The sequence below is a fragment of the Mytilus edulis genome, chromosome 9 (genome assembly GCF_963676685.1).
Source record: "Mytilus edulis chromosome 9, xbMytEdul2.2, whole genome shotgun sequence".
NCBI classification, from domain to species: domain Eukaryota; kingdom Metazoa; phylum Mollusca; class Bivalvia; order Mytilida; family Mytilidae; genus Mytilus; species Mytilus edulis.
The window spans coordinates 58121527-58146726 of NC_092352.1; the positions used below are offsets into that span (position 1 = coordinate 58121527).

General features: G+C 30.9%; 2 protein-coding genes across 6 annotated transcripts in view; one reads left to right on the forward strand and one right to left on the reverse strand.

Annotated features, from left to right (window-relative positions):
* The window catches only part of LOC139488647 (uncharacterized), a 90049-nt gene extending 66382 nt beyond the window's left edge, over window positions 1-23667 (forward strand). For 2 of the 4 annotated variants that reach the window (XM_071274437.1, XM_071274438.1), the window contains exons 28-33: window positions 1313-1439; window positions 11645-11730; window positions 12504-12600; window positions 13454-13544; window positions 14811-14921; window positions 15228-16439. In XM_071274437.1, the coding sequence (XP_071130538.1) occupies window positions 1313-1439; window positions 11645-11730; window positions 12504-12600; window positions 13454-13544; window positions 14811-14921; window positions 15228-15726 (1011 nt within the window). In that variant the 3' untranslated portion in view covers window positions 15727-16439. Of the gene's footprint in view, window positions 1-1312; window positions 1440-11644; window positions 11731-12503; window positions 12601-13453; window positions 13545-14810; window positions 14922-15227; window positions 16440-16615; window positions 17442-20202; window positions 20219-21393 lie in introns of those variants that run through there. The other 2 variants (XM_071274440.1, XM_071274439.1) reach the window with 2 other exon arrangements.
* Window positions 877-25200, reverse strand: part of LOC139488651 (DNA double-strand break repair Rad50 ATPase-like) — a 90265-nt gene continuing 65941 nt past the window's right edge. Inside the window, exons 1-2 of one of the 2 annotated variants that reach the window (XM_071274445.1) lie at window positions 6568-6690; window positions 877-5414 (exon numbers count right to left, since the gene is read on the reverse strand). In XM_071274445.1, coding sequence (XP_071130546.1) covers window positions 3846-5330 — 1485 coding nt within the window. In that variant the 5' untranslated portion in view covers window positions 5331-5414; window positions 6568-6690 and the 3' untranslated portion in view covers window positions 877-3845. Of the gene's footprint in view, window positions 5415-6567; window positions 6691-25200 lie in introns of those variants that run through there. The other variant, XM_071274446.1, reaches the window with a different exon arrangement.

Sequence of the window (25200 nt, forward strand, 5' to 3'; positions counted from 1 at the left end):
ACAAGACTATTCATTAGGTTGCATAGTTAGCAACAGTGATGCTGCATGCTAAGTCTCCCCTGAGCCTTAGTGAAAATAATAGAAATTTTGCTATTGTTACATGTAACTAGGTTTGCCTGTCATAATTTACTGTATGTTGGAATTTAACATGAGGGTAAGATTATATGTATATAAAGGTACTGTTATATAAGTGTCTTAAAATGTAACTTTAACACACTAAAGAGTGTTATAAAATTAGTTGTTATATTTTATATATTATTCACGCAATATTTTGTAAAACAAATTAGCTTCATCGGGCGTGTGCATCTATCTAGGTGAAATTGATGCATGACAAAAAATATCTTTGTAGCTTGAGCTACAAAAAATTTGTGTAAAAGTTTTAACATATTGATTGATGGTCTATATAAAACATATTTTTGCCGTTTATTGTACATGAAATGTTTTTAATTCTAAACAAATAGTTGTTTTAGTTAAATAAAATAAAATTCACGATTTATTCCTAGTTAAGGTACTGTTATATATATGTATATATATGCTCCTGGTTTGGATCAAATTTTTGTAATGTCAAATATATCAATGGTGTAAAATGTTCCTATAAAGTATATGGACTTTTATAGCTGACTATGTGGTATGGGCTTTGCTCATTGTTGAAGGCTGTACAGTGACCTATAGTTGTTGATATCTGTATCATTTGGTCTCTTGTGGAGGAGAGTTGTCTCATTGGCAATCATACCACATCTTCTTTTTTATATTGTATTGATTTTCCCAAACAACAATATATGAATGGAGTTGGTTTTTAAATCACATCCAAATGTTTGTAATTTAGTTTGCATGTTGTGATTATAAACCAGTAATGTTTTTAAAAAAATACAATAATCAATGATTAAATATATTTAATACTTGTAATAAAATAATAAATCACCAAAAATATTGAATATAACAGATCACACAAAACACCAACTCTCAACTCCTCCGAATAATAGATGTACAACCATAGACAACACACCTTGTCTAAAAAAACTTGACTAAGAAATGACACAAACCATTGTTAGGTTCTTTGTGAAATCAAAATTCCATATTTGCTTATTTAAGGGGAGACAAATGTAATTCACCAAATAGTTAAGTTCAAAATGAAGGAAACATGAATTGTCTCCCTTTGATTACTTTAACATTGTTTTGCATAGATTTGTAAGAATCTACTGAAATCATTGAATTTTAAAAATTATACAATGAATATTTAATTTTATACAGGGCAATTTATTTAGATTTATAAAGTCATACATGGTGTTATTTTAAGTTATTATATTTTCAGTTGACTATTCTCCATGCAGCCAAGATGCTACAAGATTTTTATCCAAAGAAGATTTTCCCAAGAAAGGCATTGTTTTCGGAAGAAGACTTCTGGGAAGATGAACAACTTAAGTTCAGAGACTGGAGAGGTATAAGTAATTTTAATTTCAAGCTTTTTTTCATCACTCAATGTATTCTGTCATTTTCCATCCCTTATAAACTTGATAGCAAAAAAAATCAACAGCACAAGATGGACAAAGTTTTCAAAAAATTATGGATCAGCTGGATCCAGATTTTTTTGTACATAATTTTGGTCATTTTGAGATGTCTTAAAAGTTTGTGCCCTTTTAAGCTCATCTGGCCGAATGAGGGACACAATCTCCTTGGAGCCTCTAGTTTCCAATTGTTGATATTCCACTAGATTTGTAGCATCAACTAACTTGTATTGACTGTTTCATGGCATTTACTTCTTGAATTATCTTTGAATTTTCTAGAAACGTGAAAGAAAAGTTTAGGGAAGGCACCAGTTTAATATTGGAATGATTTTAATGATTCAAAATGGTTAATTTCTTCGACATTGGTAAAGTTTCTTTCGATTTTGAAGAAAAAAAATAAAACTGGAAGTTTTCTGATAATTCATAATTACGAGTAATTCCAGATTCATTTCCTGGGCTTGTTTTGTTTATCACAGGCTTTTAATTTTATGACTTTTTAGGTGTAATACTACCAAATCATGGTATGTCGCATACCGTTGCATACGAAAATAGGTTGAGAAATAAATTTCCCTTGAATTTGACAGTTGTAGGTTTTTAAACCTTCATTTTATTGCAGTAAAGCATTTCTGAGTCATAAACATATATCTTGGGTATTTCAAAGCACCACTATTTTTTTATTTGGGTTTTCTATAGAATATTTTGGAAACTTGAGATTACATAGTTCCTCAAGCTTGTACACAGGTTCTGAACAATGGTATGTGTGAATTAAAAACACTGGTGAAGAGTGTTTGGTGATCATAAGCTTATCATTAATAAAGTTATTGCGATGGCACTCTGGATTATCAAACTATAATGGGAAGGCACTTTAATTACATGAAAAAGATTATGAATAAAAAACAAGTGCAAAATGGCAATAAAGAAACCCATTCTCAATGAAATGATCAAAATTATTTCTGTAAATAGATTACAAAAAATAACCAATTATTGGATTTTTGTTTGCCAAAACTTTGAAAAACTGCAAACAGCAAAATGATCAGCAACCAAAACAAGCATTTACACACATATCAACAGTATCTCTCACATTCAAACTTCATACCAAATATAACCACTAAGTAATATAAGGACATTTAATATTGAAATAACTGAATAGACTGAATAAAAACAAACCTCAACACATTTGTCTTCTTTAACTCTCACATTCAAACTTCATACCAAATATAACCACCAAGTAATATAAGGACATTTAATATTAAAATAACTAAATAGACAGTAACCTAACCACACAATAAAAACAAACATCAACACATTTGTCTTCTTTACCTCTCACATTCAAACTTCACACCAAATATCAGCTCTAAGTAATATCAGGATATTTGATGTTGACTTTAATTAGACAGTAACCCAACATAAGAATGTTACTGGTTCCCGCATATCTCAACAACACAACAAAAACATACATCTTCACACTTGCCTACATTTCCTCTTACATTCAAACTTCACACCAAATACCATAACAAAAGAATATAAGGATATGTGTTGTTGACATTAATTAGACAGTAACCCAACATAAGAATAAAAACATACATTTTCACACTTGCTTACATTTCCTCTAACATTTAAACTTCACACCAAATACCATAACAAAAGAATATAAGGATATGTGTTGTTGACATTAATTAGACAGTAATCCAACAGTAAAATAAAAACATACATGGTCACACTTGCCTATATTTCCTCTCACATTCAAACTTCACACCAAGTACCATAACAAATGCATATAAGGATATGTGTGTTCATGTTAATTAGACAGTCACCCTACAACTAACCAATAACAAATATCTACACACAAGTCTACATTATTTCCCACATTCAAACTTCACTCGAAATATCACTGCTGAGGAATATAAGGATATTTGATATTGACATTTATTAGACTATAACGTTAACCCAACAACACAACAAAACATACATCTTCACACTTTCCTATATTTCCTGTCACATTTAAACTTCACACTGAATATACCCACTTAGTAATATAAGGATATTTAATGAGATTAGACAGTAACCCAACAACACAACGAAAGCAAACAATCGACACACATGTCTACATGATCTCTCACATTCGAACTTAACACCAAATGTCACATCTTAGGAATATAAGGATATGTGTTGTGAACATTCATTAGACAGTAACCCAACATCACAACAAAAGCAAACATCTACACACTTTGCCTGCTATACCTTTTACATTCAAACTTCACACTATTCAATATTACCACTGTTTTTAGATTTATCACTTACGTAGAAAAGCAATAATTATATGATCACTCTGTGTATATGTTATCCAAATGACAAATTAAATTTGGCCAAGTATGTGCCAGTTCTATCACAAATAAAACCTGAAGACTCGTTATGTTTAAAACAGATACACTCTGGATTCACCAGTCCATCCTCCTTACTAATTAGTACTTTACTATCCTGTCCATCTTTTGATATTAATATTATTCTATGAGAGAGACAGTCTGCTGCAATAATGTTACCATAAGTATCTATACAAAGTCCACGTGGTGTTGTTAAATCCTGTTTATACTCCCAGATCTGTTTACCTGAATCATCAACACAGTATACTGCTTTACCTCCATAGTCACTATAGATAATTCGTTTATCACAGTAAACAAGATAAAACAGGTAGGATTCACTCTGAACTTGTATTGACTTAAGTGTATTTCCTTCCAAGTCTATAATACGGATTTCTTCCTTAAGCAAACCTACAGCCAGAGAATTATTTGAAAATGATAAACCATAGCATGCTTTTTCTATTTGGATAACCGTAGTAACTGTTTCATTCTCCATATTGAAGATCTTAATGGCGTTCTCTCTACAAGTTATGGCAATAGTGTCCTCATTGATCTGTGTAACACCCCAGGCATCACCAGGTATAGGTAACTGTTTCTGAAGTTTGCCATCAGAACTAAGTAGGTTAACTTTACCCCTCCGTTCCACTGCTATAACTCTTCCATCAATCAGACAAATCATGTCACTATTATTCTTCTTTATGTTGATCTTTATCTTTGTCTCAATATTCATTGTCATGTTGTTTATGTTTGATTGTTCTTGTGATTTTACTTGTGCTTTCCTCCTCAAACTTGTTTCTCTATTCAAGTTAATTTCAGTCTTATCGACTATTATTTCGCCTAAAGATTCCAATGAAACTAATTTGCTTAGTATGTTTTCCATCTCACCATTTCGCTTCATTTTGATGTCAACTTCTTTGGTCCTCTCATCATCTTCTAGATCTTCAATATAGCGCTGACATTGATGTACCTGTTGTTCAATCTTATGTACACCTAGAAAGGATTGCAGTTTTGAAGTATTTGTTGTTACTGTTTGTAAATGTTCTTTTATCTCTTTCAAGTTTTCTCTTTTCCCTTCAATTTCTGAGATGAAGTCAGTTGCTTTTGATCTTTCTTGATTCCAGATAATATCAGTTTCTTGACATAACTTCTCCTCTAGGTGGTCCAAATGTTTGTTCATTTCCTTTCTAATCTCATTAATTGATTTCTTTATGCCTATGCAATGATTTTCTCCTGTTTTAATGTTTTTTGATTTACTGGTCACTAATTGGTCAAGAATAGATAAGAAATGATTTATGTCTGTCTCTACAATCACTTTAGATTTTTCAATTTTGGTTTTCTCCACTACGCTGGCTAAACTTGTTATTCCAGGACATTTGGAATGACTAGTGGAAATACATACATCACAGGATGGCATTAAATGATTGGGACAGTACAAGTGGAGCGGTTGCTTATGTTTGTCACACTCCATTTTGATCCCTCGGTAGGAAGGTTAATAATCACTTTTGATATCGATATCACATGATCATTTCGTTTTGTTCTAATATCTGAAAAACTGTAATAGAAGATAAGAAACTTCATCAGCAAGACAAGATCTGCAAATAAGGCAGCATAACTAAATTCCGTTTGATTTCTATAAATCTTCAAAAATTTTAGGCCATTTATAGATAAAATCTGAAACCCTCATAAATCACATGTATATGGCACCCTGCCTGGTTCTTACAAAGAGGTGTACTTTTAAAAATTCTTAAAAATTCATTTTTACTACTAAATATTTTTTTTTCTTTATTTGTGTTATTGTATGATGTATATGAACTCTGACTATGAATATCATAATTTTGAACCAATAATAAAAAAAGTTACTCATTGACTCTCTGTGTTACTTACTATTTTTTTTAATATAAAATACTCAATGGAGTAAGTATAAGTATAATGTAAAAATAGACACAAAAACACAGATCCGAACAGTTGAGGGGTAACTTAGTATTTTCTAATGTGAAGTGCCAAAAAGAAAGAAGTATTATGTTTTGATACTAATATCACAGCTATTTTCTATGTCAAATATTTAGTTTTTATGCTAATTAAAAAAAAAAACACAGAAATTTTAAGGTCAATTCTAACCCTTTTTTAACAAGTTTTGTGCTCAAACACTTTTTTGTACAGTTATGACTTTAATAATATAACCATAATGCAGGATTGAGGTTTACATTTTTATGAAGAAAGGCCAACCACAAAAATGCTTTGCCTTTAAAGAGTGATATGATATAAACGCTCTATTTGTCTTAAATATCTCTTGAGTCTCTTAAGAAATTCTCACACATCAATTAATTCAAAGAAGGGATAATTTGTTAGCTATAAGTTATCAATATTCCCAAAGAAATTATTTACTGCAGTATTAGGACATGGGGTATAATTGCAAAATGGGGCAATTTATAATTTAACAGGGACAAAATGACTTGGATAAAGCAGTTATATGTCACTTGAAACATAAATATATATAAACTGCTTTTTATGAATAAAATATTTTGTTGCATAGTCATACAGTATGATGCATTGTGGCATACATATATTTATATATTTGATGTAAACATATATATTAAAGTGAAGATATATCAATAAAAAAATACAATTAATTGATCAATTTAAACACTTAATGTTACCTTGATGATAATTTGACTTTCAATAATCAATAACTTTCTAATTTTTACCTCTTGTTTTGAGTCAATACCACTTCATCTGTTAACATTTGATTTTTACTTTCATTTTGTGTCTCTTTTTCGTCAATGTCGTCCTACCAGGAAGTTAATTGAGACATGTTTATACCTGATCTAGGTAACTAGCAAACATTTTAAAGGCTGATTTTATCTGCGTGAAAATGATATACTGATAATCTATGGACCTTTAAATTTTTATTTAAAGAACATTGTTCAAGTAAACTATTTTTTCCGATTTTAATTGAAAAAAAATTATTAGAAAGACAAGATCTACAAACAAGAATGTGGACAATCATCAATAGCAAAACCTTTTTACTGAGTTCACCCCTATAATACATAGCGAGAAACTGCATGAATACAAGATCAACAAAAAGAGATTTTAGTCATGATTTAAACTTGTGCATAATTTTTTGAACTATTTAGAAGAGTAATTATTTCACTAAGTGCTATTTAAAATCAGATGCTCCACAGGGCGCAGCTTTATACGACCGCAGAGTTCGAACCCTGAACATTGGGGCAAGTATGGACACCACATTCAATTTTGGACCCTTTAGACCTCAATGTGAACCAATTTGATAACCGGGCCCAAACATCAAAAATCTAAATACATGGTTAGATTAAGCATATATCAAAGAACCCCATATATACAATTTTTGTTGAAATCAAACAAAGTTAAATTTTGGACCCCAATTTGGACCAACTTGAAAACTGGGCCTATAATCAAAAATCTAAGTACATGTTTATATTCAGCATATCAAAGAACCCCAAGGATTCAATTTTTGTTGAAATCAAACAAAGTTTAATTTTGGACCCCAATTTGGACCAACTTGAAAATTGGGCCTATAATCAAAAATCTAAATACATGTTTACATTCAGCATATCAAAATACCCCAAGGATTCAATTTTTGTTGATATCAAACAAAGTTTAATTGTGGACCACAATTTGGACCAACTTGAAAACTGGGCCCATAATCAAAAATCTAAGTACATGTTTAGATTCAGCATACCATAGAACCCCAAAGATTCAATTTTTGTTGAAATCAAACTTAGTTTAATTTTGGACCCTTTGGCCCTTAACGAGACCAATTTGAAAACTGGACCAAAAATTAGAAATCTTCATACAAAGTTAGATTCGGCATATCAAAGAACCCCAATTATTCATTTTTTTATGAAATCAAACAAAGTTTAATTTTTGGGCCCCTTTTTCCTAAACTGTGGGGACCAAAACTCCCAAGATCAATCCCAACCTTCCTTTTATGGTCATAAACCTTGTGTTTAAATTTCTTAGATTTCTATTTACTAAAACTAAAGTTATGGTGCGAAAACCAAGAAAAATGCCTATTTGGGCCCCTTAACTGTTGGGACCTCAACTCCTAAAAGCAATGCCAACCTTCCTTTTGTGGTCATAAACCTTGTGTTTAATTTTCATTGATTTCTATTTACTTATACTTAAGTTATTGTGCGAAAACCAAAAATAATGCTTATTTGGGCCCTTTTTTCGGCCCCCTAATTCATAAACTGTTGGGACCAAAACTCCCAAAATCAATCCCAACCTTCCTGTTGTGGTCATAAACCTTGTGTCAAAATTTCATAGAATTCTATTTACTTAAAACTAAAGTTATAGTGTGAAAACCAAGAAAATGCTTATTTGGGCCCTTTTTGGCCCCTTATTCCTAAACCGTTGGGTCCAAAACTCCCAAAATCAATCCCAGCCTTCCTTTTGTGGTCATAAACCTTGTGTTTAAATTTCATAGATTTCTATTCACTAATACTAAGTTATAGTGCGAAAACCAAATGTCTTCGGACGACGAAACCAATGTGATACCAATATACGACCAAAAAGTTTTCAATTTTTGCGGTTGTATAAAAATTGACATTTGATTTGAAAAGCATGTCAATAATTTGACTGTTGATAAAATTTGCTGATAACATTTCTCAAGTTTTGTTATTACGAATATACTCTAGAGTTATTTTTAATTTTTTTTTTAAAATCTACAGAAACAGATGTCTTAATGGCCATATTTATCATTTGTTTGTCATATTAAATAAATGTTATACTTCCAAAAATAATTACTTACATTAATCATGTGATTAATGGGAGGTAACTCTAATTAATTTATCAGAATATTTTAGACAACTCTTGTGATTATTTACAAATATATTACTTTGTTTCACATAAAGGATAGATAGGGGTAACATAACCTTTTTCTGTCACAATGTTCTCAGATTACATTTCTTTTATTTTATGTAATCAGTTCTACTATGTGATGAGCAATTTGAAAATGCACACTAGAAATTATGAGACAATGAATATACATGAAAAACCATTAAGATCTGTAGTTTGTTTTACATGAAACATATCTGCTGTCCAGACGTTTAAAAGCCATATTCCCCTTTTGAGAAAGGTTAATCACATTTGATACAAGAAAAAACATTTGAGGTGTTTCCATGTGGAATAAGATGAATAATATGCATAGTTGATTTCCTATTGAAAAATCTAGCAGTATATTTTTTTTTATTACTGTGAACAAACATGAAGGTCTTATCTTTACCTTTGTATATTAACTTCCACACTATTGTTTGTTTTAAAATTTGTAACAAAATGTAATTTTGGAAATAATGCAACACTTAAGTATATAATTTGATGCTGAAATGTAATAGTACATGTCATTTAAAGTTCTTTAGGGGAACACCTAGCTATTGATAGGATGCTTCTTAGTTTCAATATTTAGTTTTTAACCAGATTTTTGTGACAAAAATGTCGGTTATTGATTTGGGGATGTACGGCAGGCGGTTGGGCGGGCGGGCGGACGGGCAGGCGGCGATCAAATGTTGTCCGTGCATTAACTCATGAACTGTTCAACCAAAGCTTTTAAAATTTTAATATGTTGTTACTGACAACTAAATGAAGGTCAAGATCAATAATGGCGATTTTGACTTTTACCGTTCAGGAGTTATCATGTTCTTGAAAGATTGAAAAAATGGAGTTTCCAGTCGTGTCTGTGCATTTACGCATGAACTGTTCTACCTAAGCTTCCCAAATTTTAATATGTTGTTACTGATGACAAAATGGAGGTCAAGTTCAATAATGACGATTTTGACTTTTACCGTTCAGGAGTTATGGTTCTTGAAAGATTGAAAAATGGTGTTTCCAGTCGTGTCTGTGCATTTTCGCATGAACTGTTTTACCAAAGCTTCCCAAATTTTTAGCTCACATGGCCTGAAGGGCCAAGTGAGCTTATGCCATCAATTTTCGTCCGTCGTCTGTCGTCGTCCGTAGTCGTCTGTTGTCGTAAACTATTTCAAGAATCTTCTCCTCTGAAACTACTAGGCCAAATACTTCCAAACTTTAACTGAATATTCCTTAGGGTATCTAGTTTATAAATTGTATCCGAAGCAAACATGGTCGCCATTGCTAAAAATAGAACATAGGGGTCAAATGCAGTTTTTGGCTTATAACTCAAAAACCGAAGCATTTAGAGCAAATCTGGGTTGCTGCCCCTGAATTGGAAATTTTAAGGAAATTTTGCTGTTTTTGGTTATTATCATGAATATTATTATAGGTAGAGATAAACTGTAAACAGCAAAAATGTTCAGCAAAGTAAGACCTTAAAATAAGTCAACATGACTGAAATGGTCAGTTGACCCCTTTAGGAGTTATTGCCCTTTATAGTCAATTTTTAACCATTTTTCATAAATCTTAGTTATCTTTTACTAAAATCTTCTTCTCTGAAACTACTGGGCCAAATTGAACTAAAGTTGGCCACAACCACCATTGGGGTATCTAGTTTAAAAATTGTGTCCGGTGACCCGACCAACCAACCAAAATGGCCGCCGTTACTTAAAATAGAACATAGGGGTCAAATGCAGTTTTTGGTTTGTATCTCAAAAACTAATGAATTTAAAGCAAATCTGACATGGGGTAAAAATGTTCATTAGGTCAAGATCTATCTGCCCTGAAATTTTCAGATGAATCGGACAATTCGTTGTTGGGTTGCTGCCCCTGAATTATAAATTTTAAGGAAATTTTGCTGTTTTTGGTTATTATCATGAATATTATTATAGGTAGAGATAAACTGTAAACAGCAAAAATGTTCAGCAAAGTAAGACCTAAAAATAAGTCAACATGACTGAAATGGTCAGTTGACCCTTTTAGGAGTTATTGCCCTTTATAGTCAATTTTAACCATTTTTCATAAATCTTAGTTATCTTTTACAAAAATCTTCTCCTCTGAAACTACTTGATCTATCAGCCCTGAAATTTTAAGATGAATCAAACAACCCATTGTTGGGTTGCTGCCACTTAATTGGTAATTTTAAGGAAATTTTGCAGTTTTTGGTCATTATCTTGAATATTATTATAGATAAAGATAAACTGTAAACAACAAAAATGATCAGCAAAGTAAGATCTATAAATAAGTTAATATGACCAAAATTGTCAATTGACCCCTTAAGGGGTTATTGTCCTTTAATGAAAATTTTCACAATTTGTTCATCATATTTGCTAACTTTAAAAAATCTTCTCCTCTAAAACCACTCAACCAAATTCAACCAAACTTCATTTGAATGATCAGTAGGGTGTATAAAATAAAGTTTGTGTTTTATTTTCTATTTCGTCAAAAAACATGGCCGAAGGCATTGTTTACCAGGTGAGCGATTCAGGCTCTCGAGAGCCTCTTGTAATATGTTGTTACTGATGACAAAATAGAGGTCAAGTTCAATAATGACGATTTTGACTTTTACCGTTCAGGAGTTATGGTACTTGAAAGATTGTGAAATGGCCTTTCCATTCATGTTGTTGCATTTACTCATGAACCATTCAATCTAAGCTTTTCAAATTTTAAGATATTGATACTGATGACAAAATGGAGGTCAAATTTGATATTGATGATTTTCACTTTCACCATTCATCAGTAATGATTCTTGTGATATTGCCAGGACACAAATAAATATTAATAAATCCGATTTGCTGTCGTTGTGACAGCCTCTTGTTAACAAATTTCATTTAGAAAATAAATATGTTTCTTTTGTGTTTTTCTTGTTTTGTTTATTGAAAATTAAATATTTTTCAGGACTAGCTTGTAAAAAGTTAAAAGACTTATTTTCTGATGGATTTCTGATACCATTGGAGGGAACTGATACACACTTCCAGTTAGAAGTAAGTTTTAATATTGATGACATGGAGGAGAGAGTTTTCATGGTGCCTGCAATATGATGAATATTTAGGATTGCCCTTAATCTAATGTTTCCTATCATAAAACTTTACTCAGTACTTGGACAACAAAATATGTACTCTAAACAACAAATCCAGTATCTTGGTTGTATGTCTTTTTAGTCTGAGTACTCAAAAAGTCTTGACCCAAAGGACGTCCCTTTTCTTTGAGTCATTGTAGTAGCTTTAGAGATAAACTTGCAAATTAACAGATCTTACTTTCTACTGTTAAAACTGTTTATTAAAAGAAAAGTGAGTATCCTAAACAATCTATATTTTGTCCTTAATTGCATAGCATAATATGTTATCTTTTAAATATAGGTTAGATTATGATTTATCAGTGATGCAGACTAGCATAGGCCTAGTTGCCAAAACCTTTTAAATAAGTCTAGGATAATGACTTTTATATGTTGTATAAAGCCAAGAAGCTTCTTGAAATTTCTTCTTATTTCAATTGGTTCATAGTCCCAGGCTTCAAATAAGCTATAAATCTGCAACCAATAAGTTAACTCTACCCCAACCATGTGGCATAGGTTCTACCTGACTTTTTCCATACATGTAGTGGTTTTAATTTATACTTTATAAAAACTTCCTCTTTATAAAGCCAAACATTATTTTCTCTTATAAAACTCCATATTACAACTGCATAGATTTTAATTGCAGAGGCAACTGCAAAAAAACAAATTCTTGTTCTGTGTACAAATCTGTATATTTTTCAGGTACAGCATTTACACCTAGGAAGATATGTGGAAATGGTGAAAACTGGGGATTTCCATGATGACTTAGACATTGTTACTGAAGTCCATTCAACTTCAGGTAACACTTTTCACCATAGTCCTTATATTCAATTCATTACAATTTATAACAAGTAACAAGACAGTAATGCAGAAATTTTTGAATATTTATGGGACAGTTTCCTCAAAACTAAAACTTCTGTTTGAGAATAATAGTGAACTTTAAGATTATTCATAAAGCTAAAGATTTATATATTGAGCATGAAAAAAAAATTAAAAAAGTTTAAACCGTAGTAGGTTTTTAGTTGAACACTTCCCAGTCACCATATTTGCAGCAGATATATGTAATCAGTTATTTTCAGGATTAAATAATCTAAGATACCTTGGGAGTCAACAAGGGAGATCAAGATCTAGTCATTTGGGACAGAATAATTCACAATACTCCTTCACCCCAAAATATATAAATTACTTCTATTTGAACATTTGAAAGATATACTTTTTAGTTTAAACAAATTTATTTATAGTGGTTTGGGAAACAAGTTATTGAAACTAATATTAATCTCTATACTTTTTAGTTTAAACAAATTTATTTATAGTAGTTTGGGAAACAAGTTATTGAAACTTATATTAATCCCTCTCCACTTTGCGTGTGCAAGGGCTGCCTTGTAGCGGCATTAGCCTGCTCTCTTTCAAAATCGACAAGGGTGTCTTTTACGTGCAAGAGATATGGCTCTCTCTTAACACGGGTCAGCCATTCATCATTCCCTTCTGACGGACTATCATCGTATCCTCAAGACCATACTCTCAAATGATGTCAAGGGAGAGTAAAAATACAGTCCATGAAATTTTCATCCAGGAACGGGAAGGAATATACTTTTTGCCTCTATCTTGTCAAAAGTCTTACATACAACATAAAATTATTTTTCTGATTTAAGGGGATGTAGCTGTCAAAAGACCGTCTGCTGATTTAGATATCTTCAACCCAAGTCGTGTGATCCATGCTACAGCAGCATTTGCTACCAGGAGGTAAAATATCATCTTTATTGATATAAATGATTGGTTGGATGTGAGCGAAGGATCTGTGTTTGACTTATAATGTTTAAACTTTTACAAATTGTGATTTGGATGAAGTGTTGTCTCATTGTCACTCACACCATATGTTATTTAAACTAATAACAGAAAATCTGATTTATGATAAAAATCATTTTTAATGATAGAACTTTATCAGGTTATCTTGTTTTTGAAAGTAAATGAGTGAATTTTATACACCTAATCGCAAATTGAAAATATGCACTGCTTGACCCAAGAATGCCTATTGGGACTTTTTATAATATACAAAAATAATTTTTCCATTGTGGTGTCAGATATTTTCTATTGTGATGACAAAACTTATGGGAATCTTTTTGATTCCAGTAATGGGGGACAAATATCAAAGCAGTGTGTTGAATATGAATTGTTTAGAAATGATGTAAAGCAACTAATTTTCTCAACATTTGCAGGAAGAAAAAATAAAACATGATAATAAATTGTCTATGTACTATGTACAATTACATCAAGAAGAAAAAAAGAAAATCCTGAAGTCATCAAGTTGGCTATAAAAGGGCTGAACGTAAAATAATGTGACCATCAAAAATAAGTTGGCCTACAGTAAACAATGATCATTCAATTGAATTATGAGATTCAATGTGAAATAGGTTTAAATAGTTGACACCTATGTTATAAACAATATACATTTCTAATAATCAGAATTTCACTTTAGGCATCCATATTTTATAGTAAGCTAAAAGTTACAAATAAGTTTTCCAATAACAATGGGACGGCAAACTTTATGATATTAGTTAAGTAAGAGATATAATTTCCAATTACGAATGGACTTAGAGTGACCATGACTGGTTTCTACTTTCCAACAGGCATGTTTAAAATTTTGGATAACAGTAGGTCTGTGGTTTAGTGAGTGAGTATGGTAAGTTACAGTTAAAGAAGGTATTTTATATTCATCTTCCCTAGATTACATCACAGCTAATAAATAATCAGATTGAACCATTTAGTTTTATCTCTGCAAAGTAGGATTTGAGGTCATGTAAATTTAACCTTCCAACTCTTTACAGCGGTATACTACTGTTGCCTTTATTTACAAGTTTAAGTTGAAGATTTTTCTTTTTAAAGTTTAAAAACAGAATGCATTGCCGAATATTATACTTTAAAGAATGTCAAAAAATTTTATGTCTGAATTATCAATAAAAATCTTAAATTATTGTTTTATAACTGTTTTGTTTGTTTGTTTTTCTATAGGCCAAGGTCATGGCCATGGAAACAAGATAGGAAAGCAGCTACATTTGACAAGCTACAGATTCCACTTCCTATTCAACATCCTGCCAGCATAGCTATTTCTATATACAACAGGTTTGTGACTATTTAACGAGCTTCTAATTCTCCTTCCTATTCAACATCATGCCATCATAGCTATTTCAATATACAACAGAAATTTTGTTGTTTGTTGACCTTAAGCAACACGAAATATAACTCAAACTAAATATTTGTATCGATAAAAATAATGTAGTCTAAGAGTTAACCAGTTCTACCTCTTACACAGTGAGAAGTTAAAAGTAGTTTAATAATGTGCATAAGTAATAGTTTGTTCACTGCCTATTTACAAATATAACTAATGTTAGGAATATGATAAAAAATCTTTCCTTTCTTTTATTCCAGAGAACATGACCAGAATCCAATAAACTATGATGACTATTACTGTCAGAGGATTATCAGAGCTACAAAAGAGGTACCGTATATGGGTGATCCCATATCTAATGATTTTTATGAAGTAGAACTCACAGACAACACAATTGAAAATGAAACACCCGAAAAAAATATAGACAACTTAAGTAGTCCTTATTTACATATAGCACAACAAGAGCGGTCATTTTCAGATGAAAACATGGCTGCAAGTCCCATTTCAATAAATGAAGTAGACGTTGTTGTTCATAGTTCACCATTTTCAGCGGCACCAAATGAAACATTGACGGAAGGAGATGTTGTGGTGAACGCTCAATACAAGAGTGATGTTGCGGTGAAAACTTCCAACGAAAGTGACATTGTTGTGAATACTCAAGACGAAAGTGATGTTGTGGAAAGAGTTTGTTTCGAAGACAAAGAACGGGATACGAGTTGTGCAATAGATATACCAGACATACCAGATGCTGATGCATAATTCACTTGGTAGAAAATGATCAGAGGAATTCATCTTCTTGGTTATTAATCATGGGGAGATAACTTGCAATAGATTAACTCCTTTTCAATCTGAAATGGAAATAAAATCTTCCTAATATGTCCTCATTCGTGGTGGCCCAAACCAACATTTCATACATAACCTATTATGTCATTTTTTTCTGTCTTTACGAAAAAGACTCATACCATTTCAGTATTTTCACCTAAGTCTGTCTGTCTGTGTGTATGTGTTTATTGTCAATCATAGTGCTTTGAAGTCTTAAGCTTTCATGGTGCCACAGCTTCTGAAAACAGATCATGTAAAATTATTTGAATAGTGAAAATGCATTGAAGTTTTTTGGTTCATATAGAAGTTAGTGTTTTAGCCATGTTATACCCTGTATGAACATTGAACTTTGTACTTTGAATGTACATAACAATGAACTTTGTACTTTGAATGTACATAACAATGAACTTTGACTGAACAAACAATGCAATGAATCTCACATGGATCATAGTGGTGTCTGCAAATCATGATTTTTATATTTGTGTATCTTATTAAGGTGTCACTAGTAATTTATTCAAAGTCTAGTCCTGCCAATTACTATTTTTTAAGTGCTTAATTTTATTTTAGATTTTTTATTGACATATTCATTTTAATTATTTTGAATATCAGTGGTGGATCCAGAACTTTTCCGAAGGGGGGGGGGGGCGCTGACTGACCTATGGGGGTGCCCGCTCTAGTCATGCTTCAATGATTCCCTATATAATCAAACAAATTTTTCCCACGAAAGGGGGGCCCCGGCCCCACAGGCCCTCCCTGTATCTGCCTATGAATATAATCTATTTTAAGAACATCATACTGTCATAAGATTAATTTATTTTTAAAACAGCAACCAGTTTCATCGATTGTCTCCCTTGAAGAGATTATAACTGACTAGTCCCAAGGTACAATGACTTGATATATTGACTTTTTATTACCCATGTATACTGTTCAAGATTGCATGTTTGAATGAAAAGTTATGATATGTATTTGTTTGCTTTCAAAACATAACAAAACCGCTATGAATTCAGCATGGCCAGTAACTGCAATGAAATAGAATCATCAAAAACATGCACATGTGTGATTGGTCACTTCTGAAACTAAATAAATTTCATATACACTCAGTTCTTTTGAATTGACCTTGAACGTTTTTTTTTATATTCAGTATGTTTATGTGTCCACACTTTTATACATTTGTTACAGTAAGAATGAAAATACCATAGATTTTATATATGATTTTGATAAGCCCTGAGAACATTTTCAATTGAATGAAATTCTATAAGAAGGAAACTACTGTAGATTTCATATATGATTTAGAAAATCCTTTTGAAGATTTTTAGAAGAATAAAATTCGATAATGGATGGATCATTATCTTCATGTGGACATAATAATTTCAAAGGCTTACATGTGGGTCTGGTTAGTGTTTACAAAAAGAGAATAACAGGCAAATAAATCAGAATGAAAGGCAAATAAAATTAGAAAATAGACACAAAATAAAGAATAAAGAATAAATGGGAGCTGCTTTATAAAGCATAGAAAATAAGGGGGTCTTAAGGATGTACACCTCTGAGGAGCCAAAAATTTCTAGAATTAAACTTTTTTTCTTAACCTGATTTTTGGGTTTATAATACTGTAACAAAATAATTGGTGAAGAAAAAATCATATGGTGGTGTACTTCTTTTTTTGCTACGGCCATTTGAAAATGCCCAATTTTTATGATTTTCCCATTTTTCATCGATTTTTACCTATTTTTGGGCTATTATTATGAAAAAAATCACAGTTTCAAAATTACACTTTTTCTCATACTTTCTATAAAGATGAAGTGGACCAATCTGAATAAATTTTTCTTACAAAAACTATAGGTAGGTGTTAATATAAGAAAGTTTTATCATATTTTGACGCTTTTTTGTGTAAAATTTACCATGCTGTCAATTTTGTATTTTTGTGATTTTTCTCAGTTTTTAGAACAAAATGCATATTATTTCAACTTTTTTGTTATAAATGAATGAAAAAAGACATATCTAAGAAATTTGAAAAGACCAAAATGATATGGGATGTACATGATTCTTGTAAAATCATTTTTTGAATCCCTCTCCCATTTTCTCAAAATTTTGGCTAAAAATATTGACTTGATTGGTCATAAAATTTGAAAACTGGATTACGCGAAAACCATTCATTGTAAATACACATTTTTTTCACAGATTTATGTTTGCTTATAATATTTTTTAAATTCATTGATATTTTCCACTTCTATCACATGTTTTGGAAATAATTCAAGAACGAGATTTCAACGAGACTGAACGAGACTGAAAAGTCAGAAGAATACATCCTTAATACATAAAGAAAAGAGAATAATTGGCAAAATGAATAATGAATAGAGAAAAAATAGAAAATAAATAAAAAAAAAAACCCAGCCACCCAGACCCTCTAACATAATGGGAGAACCAAGACTAAAAAAAAAATCTCTTAATAAATTCACCTACCAATAAAAATGACATTTATCTTATATCAAAATAAGAATATTACATATATACCTTTATAAAAGAATGTTTTCAATGAAATTCTATTTCATTTTCATAGTATAAAATTATATTTTATTTTCTAAGTTTAAAATCTTGTCCATGGAAAGAGGTCACATGTTGTAAGAATATATCTACTGTTTCATTGAAAGCATCATGCCGTAATTCAGCTGTAGGGAATGTCATTTTATTTTAACTAAAAGCATGAATTTATAACTGAATTAAATTTGTCATGCAAAAATTGTTTAGTTTCCTGGACCATATCATTGTGCCAAACTTAAAATATATATTTTATAACCTTGCCACTTTTTATCATCACACATATTTTGTCTTCCTTTATATAGTATGTTTCATTCATTTTTAAATGTTTAAGTTCACCACCAAATTTTACCAGTGTTCTACTTTTATTTTTAATGGGACCCAAGTTTATTTTCCTATTTGATTATTTATAGATTGTTAGAAGGTTGATGATTTGTTTTTCATGGTAGTCATGTATTTTATATTCTTGTGTTTCATGGAAGTTGTGTATTTTATATTCTTGTGTTTCATGGAAGTTGTGTATTTTGTTGTTTCATATTCTGAACATATGTTATTTTGCCTAATGCTAAATCTATATGTGTATTATTTCTATTTTCCTTATAAGTATGTAACTTTAGTACTGTTGGACTTGTTTTGGTGCTATTCATTAAATATTCAACATTATTTGTATGACAATGCTATCCTCATTGAAATATTTGCATTTTATAAACTGATTAAATGTTAGGTAGTTATTCTAACATTTGTAATTTGTTTCTTTTCATTATTTAAATGCTTGGTATTTATTGGTTGATAATGGTTTGTGGGAAAATACAAGCATTTTAAGCAAGTATGCTGCTTATAATATCAGTTTTCTTATTTTGTTTTTTTAAATTTAGTACAGTGGATGTAGGAATAGCTGCTTATATCAATATTAATAATGCATTTGATTTAAAACAGGGTTAAGCCATTTTTGAGTTTTTTTTGGAAAATATATATATGTATATATATCTTGCGTGTTTTGATTATTATTTGAAATACAAGTCAGTAGTGATAGATTTACAATCTGAAAATGAGGACTGAGTTGCTTCTATATCGACTGATTGCTCTGCCAAACTGGCGTCAAAGTCATAGATGTTTTTTTTATAAAGGCTATTCATCCCCAGAGTGCTCAAAAATGGTGGTCTGAAGGATTTACAACAAAATTTTGTAAAAGACTGACACAATAGTTGTATTTTGTAATAGAAATAAATGTGAGGTTAATCAGATTTTCTTCAAGCACTGCCATGGAAAAGGGATTTCGAAAACTCTAATATCCCTATTGCTACCTTTTATGCTTATTTATAAGAAGCATGTTTAGTGAAGGAGTGCATTGTCTAGTGTGGCAGAGACATTGCCTGACTAGGGAGGACTTGTACCTATTTTGTAGGGATTGAGTGTTTTTGTTGATTTGTACTTATCATTCCATGATCTCATGTTATAAGAATATAAATATTTTGACAGCTTTTAGAAATAGTATATGCTTCTGTAGAAATGTAATGTCCATGCAAAGTTTTTTTCTTTAATCTTGTGAAAGAATGCCATTAAACCAGAATGGGAAAGTAGAATTTTTCAACTGTTGAGTGAAAGGTTTGAAAAGTATAATATTTATTTGATGTTTTAGATTACTAAAGAGTCAAACCAGGATAAGAAAAAAAAATAAAAGTATTTTGCATATTTCAAACCAACGCAAAATTCAAATTTAATATTTCCACTTTGGAATCATGGAGTACCTGAGTAAAAATTCAACAAAAAACTCCATTAAAATACAAAAAAAAACACCCTAAAAACAAGCATAACTTGAATATGTTATCTTATTTAAAATTTAGATGTTCAGTTGACAAATTACCTTATAAATTTCAGAAAAAGAAGAAATGAGGTCAGTATAAAAATTCTACTTATCCTAGAGTTTTGACAGTCTTTATCTTGATAGGGGTTTTCTGTAACTTTTTGCTGCTGCTAACAGCTTCACCAGTCTGGAGATATATAAATTGGAGCACATCCTTAGACCTTACTGCTTTAAATAATCTTTTCCTGTCTTTGCTAACATCTTATTACAATATAGATGGATTTAATATATGTACAGCATGCATGACACAATAGCAGAATTTGCAAAAGTTTTTGTTTGAAAAATACAACAGAATACTCTTTACAGATGAAGTAAAACCTAATTGCCGGAACTTATTTTGGTCTGGTTGCACTAAGTGCAAATTGACGTATAGTAGGATGAGGAAGGGGTTGTACCTATTTGTCTACATAAGTCATACCAGTCCACATTTTTGAAACTTCACAAAAAGATTGTGAACAAATTGATGTAACTGTCAATGGTGAATAGTTTTTAGCATGTTAAGCATCTGTTATTATGGAATTGTTTATTCATTTTCCCAGATAAAAAAAAATGTGCCAAGGTTAAGTGTTATTTTTGTGCCAATTAACAGTGTATGAGAATAAAAACACACCAACAAAGAAAAACTTGTTAAATACATCACTTTGAGGTTGGCTACAAAGGAGTGGACTTTAAAAAAATGTACATGATGTATCTACTAAAATAAGTTTTCTAACATTACTATGATGTTTTATTATCATAATGAGTCTTAGCACATACAAAAAAGTATTCCATGTGGTCCATTCTCTTCGTAATAAGGCAACAGTAGTATACTGCTGTTCAAAAGTCATAAATCAATTGAAGAAAAAACAAATCCAGGGTTACAAAGCAAAACCTAGGGAACACATCAACTATAAGTGGAAAACAAACGAATAACTGGAACACATGAGAGCAAGAAAAACAAAAACAAACACACACTATAGTGTTGTTGGATCAATTTCAATCATTGTTAGCCTCTGAATTAGTAATTACTGGAATGTAAAAAGAAAACATCTTTCAATTTCTATAAAAAGAATTATCTGTAGACTTGTGTAGAAATTGGTTCCTTTGAATTAAAATAAAATAGTTGGAGGAGAGTGGTATTTAGTCATAAGTAGTTGCTAGCTTTTTGTGCCTTTATTGTTCAAGCCAGGTTGTGAAATTTTAATTTACTTGTTTTCTTATTGCAGATAATATGAGAACACCATCTTATGAATTAAGTTTAAGATTGTATAGACATATAGTTTTACTTTCACTTTAGAATTATATATGATTGTATTGGACACCTTTTTGTACTTTCACTTCAGAATAATATTAAGTCACTGTTATTCACTATGTTTCTGTATATGGGTTGTTATTAAACGTAGATATATGAAAATCATGGTTATAATTGGATCTTTTTATTTTAGTGTATTTCTGTCCTTTTGAATTTTCAGACAATGTGGCCATTGGTTAACAAATTATTGTAAGAACATAAACAATATGAGTTACAAAATATAATTCCATTTTTATAGTCATTGGGAACTTTTTTAAATATTGCAAAATGCTTGTTAGGTGATTAAGTTTTTATGAAGGAGATCAATTGTTGAGGTTTTGTGCACTATATATTTATGATTGTGCTTCACACAGTTTGTATGCTCAAAGTTGTTTATTTTGTAACTACAGATGCAAGATTTTATTCATTTACATAAATCATATCATACTCAGTCTTATCAAAAGATAAATTAACAGATACATATTTCCTGTTTGATAATTTCAATCCAACTTTTTTCAAAACTGCAGTCAGCTCCTACATTTTTCGGTCAGCAATATATTTGTAAAGGCAGTCTGTTTTGGTACATTTTTTTTAACAAAGATCTGTGGTGATACTTGGGGGAAGATTTGAATTAATACCAAGGAGGTACTGTTGTTCATATCTTGGATTTGTAGATTTCAGCTTTACTTAAATGCAGATTTTTTTAATTTAAAAAGATGTAAATTTTTTGTTTCAAAAATAATTTACAATTTTACAGTTTTACAAGATGTAGCCTATTTGATTGATTGATTGATTGATTGCAGCTGTTTTAGTGTCCAGTATAAATTAATACATGTAAAATACATTTTTTGTTACACTATCTTCTTGATTATGAATATCAAAAAGGTTTCTTTAAAAAAAGCTTTGTAAAACATATTTTCGTTTGGTGATGTAGAGCTTTATACAACCCCAAACTAACTTACATATTGTCAATAATTTTAGTAGCATCAATTATTGATATTTATCTACTGAAAAAGGTAAAACTGTTTAAAGGAGTAGGTGTTGTAATGGCCGATTCTGGCCTCAAATTTCAGGTTCATCTAACGAAAGATTTTGGATATTTTTAAAAACTTAAGTGTCTATTTCAGTAAGTTTATTTGAAAGATTTTAACTGATCAAGGCATTAAAAACGCTCAGATTCAAGCTTAAATATGAAACATCTATCAAATATGTCAAAATTCGTCACTTTTCAGTGGTTTCTGTCAAAAATTAAAGTTGCCACATCCGTGTTCAACCTCAACCTTTATATACGGTATGTATTATTATCAAATACAACTTACATTTCAATATTATGAATGAACACGAATGCGGCCACTTTCATTTAAGAAGAAAACGTCTACAATTTAACTAAAATACTAAAATTGTGAAGATTTCAGTAATTTCGCATGACTTAATGATGCTAGTACCTGATGTATGTTAATTGTATTGTCAAAAATAGCCCATATTTATGTAGCAGAAGCATTCTACTTTCCAGTAAATAGATAAAAGATTACATTTTCACAATTTTGTAAAACTGATATATTGTAGGGCCAAAACCTACTCCTTTGAAATTGAGAGAGCAATTGTTTTCAAATTAAAAAATTTAAATGTCAAAAGTCATGATAGCCAAATAGAAAAGAATAATTATAATTTATTTACTATTCAAACCCTGTTTTAGACAAGGAGGCATTTCTAGTTTGTCTAAGCATTGTTTAAATCTGGTTTTTTTTAAGAAACCTTCACTTTATGAAGTCCAACTAATTCAATGGATGCTAAGAGATTTATTGACAATATGTTAGTCAGTTTGGAGTCGTATTACGCTCTACATAACAACTTAATAACAAAAATCTGTTTCACACAGCTTTGAAAGTTTTACTGGACAAAAAATGGGTTATTTCATAAATATTGGTGAAAATTATCTTTTGTTGAAAAAAATAATTGTACTCACAAACTCCTGCAATGTCAAAATCTTCTCTTGACAATATTCACCCATATTGAATATTCGACATGCATTTTCTTCTTTTAATCTTAGTATTCCACTTTTCTTCTTGATTATGATTTAAATATTGTTTGTTTTATGCAAATACTTAGGTTAATGATTTATTTGTTATTTTTTCTTACATTTTGTGCAATACATTGTTTGTACTAACTATTTTAATGCATATAATCTGCAATAAATTATTTTTCATGTGTACTTTGTTGTTGTATATGCTGTGAAGTACAACTATGGAAAAAAGAAAATCATAGAATCTAGCTTAGAGTTACAGAAATAAAAGAGAACACACACAATTGTAAAAGATATTTAAACAATTTCGTTTTGGTTTTTTGTTTATCAAAGTTATATTCCCATTAATTACACCAGAAAATGAGAGTGTCAGATACATTACAATAACACTACAAGAAGCAGACAACCCTATTATGAGATACAGTTGCATTTTGCACATTACTAAAAAAAGTTTTATCTCAATCTTTGAGGTACATGTCTTATACAAGAAAAAAAATAGCTCATAAAGAAAATAAAGAGATTTGGTTTGATAGCCAATGAAACAACAATACACCAAAGACCAGTTGATGTGAATAGTAAATTAGTTATAGAACTCTTATCATGGCAATAACTATGAAGTCATGAGGTTTTACTACAAACTTTATTTTTCAACTTTCCCATCTGAACCATGACATTTATATGATGACTTAGGTTTCCATAATCCAACATATTGTTTGTACGAATATACAGATTTATTTGAATTTTAATAATAAATAACTTCATACAATAGTTTTGTTATTGCAATTTTCACTGAGATGAAGGACAAAAGAGGGACGAAAGATACCAAAGGGACAGTCAAACTCATTAATCTAAAACAAACTGACAACGCCATGGCTAAAAATGAAAAGACAAACAAACAACAGCACACATGACACAACATAGAAAACTAAAGAATAAACAACACGAACCCCACCAAAAAACTAGGGGTGATATCAGGTGCTCCGGAAGGGTTAGCAGATCCTGCTCCACATGTGGCACCCGTTGTTTATGTGATAACAAATCCGGTAAATAGTCTAATTCGGTAGGTCACATTCATGAAAAGAAGGGGATTGTAGTTACGACGAAAGGAACATATCCGATATCATTTGTGAAACGGTTATTCCATAACGGTCAACCAACTCGTGATGGCGTCCGTAAAATTTACGAAGGAATGATTTCAACTTCACCATTTGGAACTCTTGGTTTAATAGCTTCCTTGTGAGCAGCAACCCTCTATCAAGAAAATCATGATAGGAAATGCAAGCACGGGAATATCGTATCAATTGGGAGATATATACCTCGTATGCAGGTACTGCTGGAATGTTGCTACTTACAAATGGAAAGTTCACAATTGAAAAGATGAAATCATCTCTTTTGCCGTAAAGTTTTGTTTTCAATCGACCCTCATTGTCAATTTCTAGATGTAAGTCAAGATATGAGACCGACTTAACTGTATCTGTAGTATCCTTTATCTCTAGCTCGATGGGATAGATGCGTTTCACATAGTCACCCAATTTTGAATCATTTAGTGAAAGAACATCATCTATATAGCGGAAAGTAGAGTTAAAGGATATTGCTAACTACTTATCGTTCTTCCCAAGAGGTTCCTGCATGAAGTCAGCCTCATAATAATAAAGAAACAAGTCGGCAAGCAGAGGGGCACAGTTTGTTTAAATTGGAATGCCGACAGTCTGTTGAAAA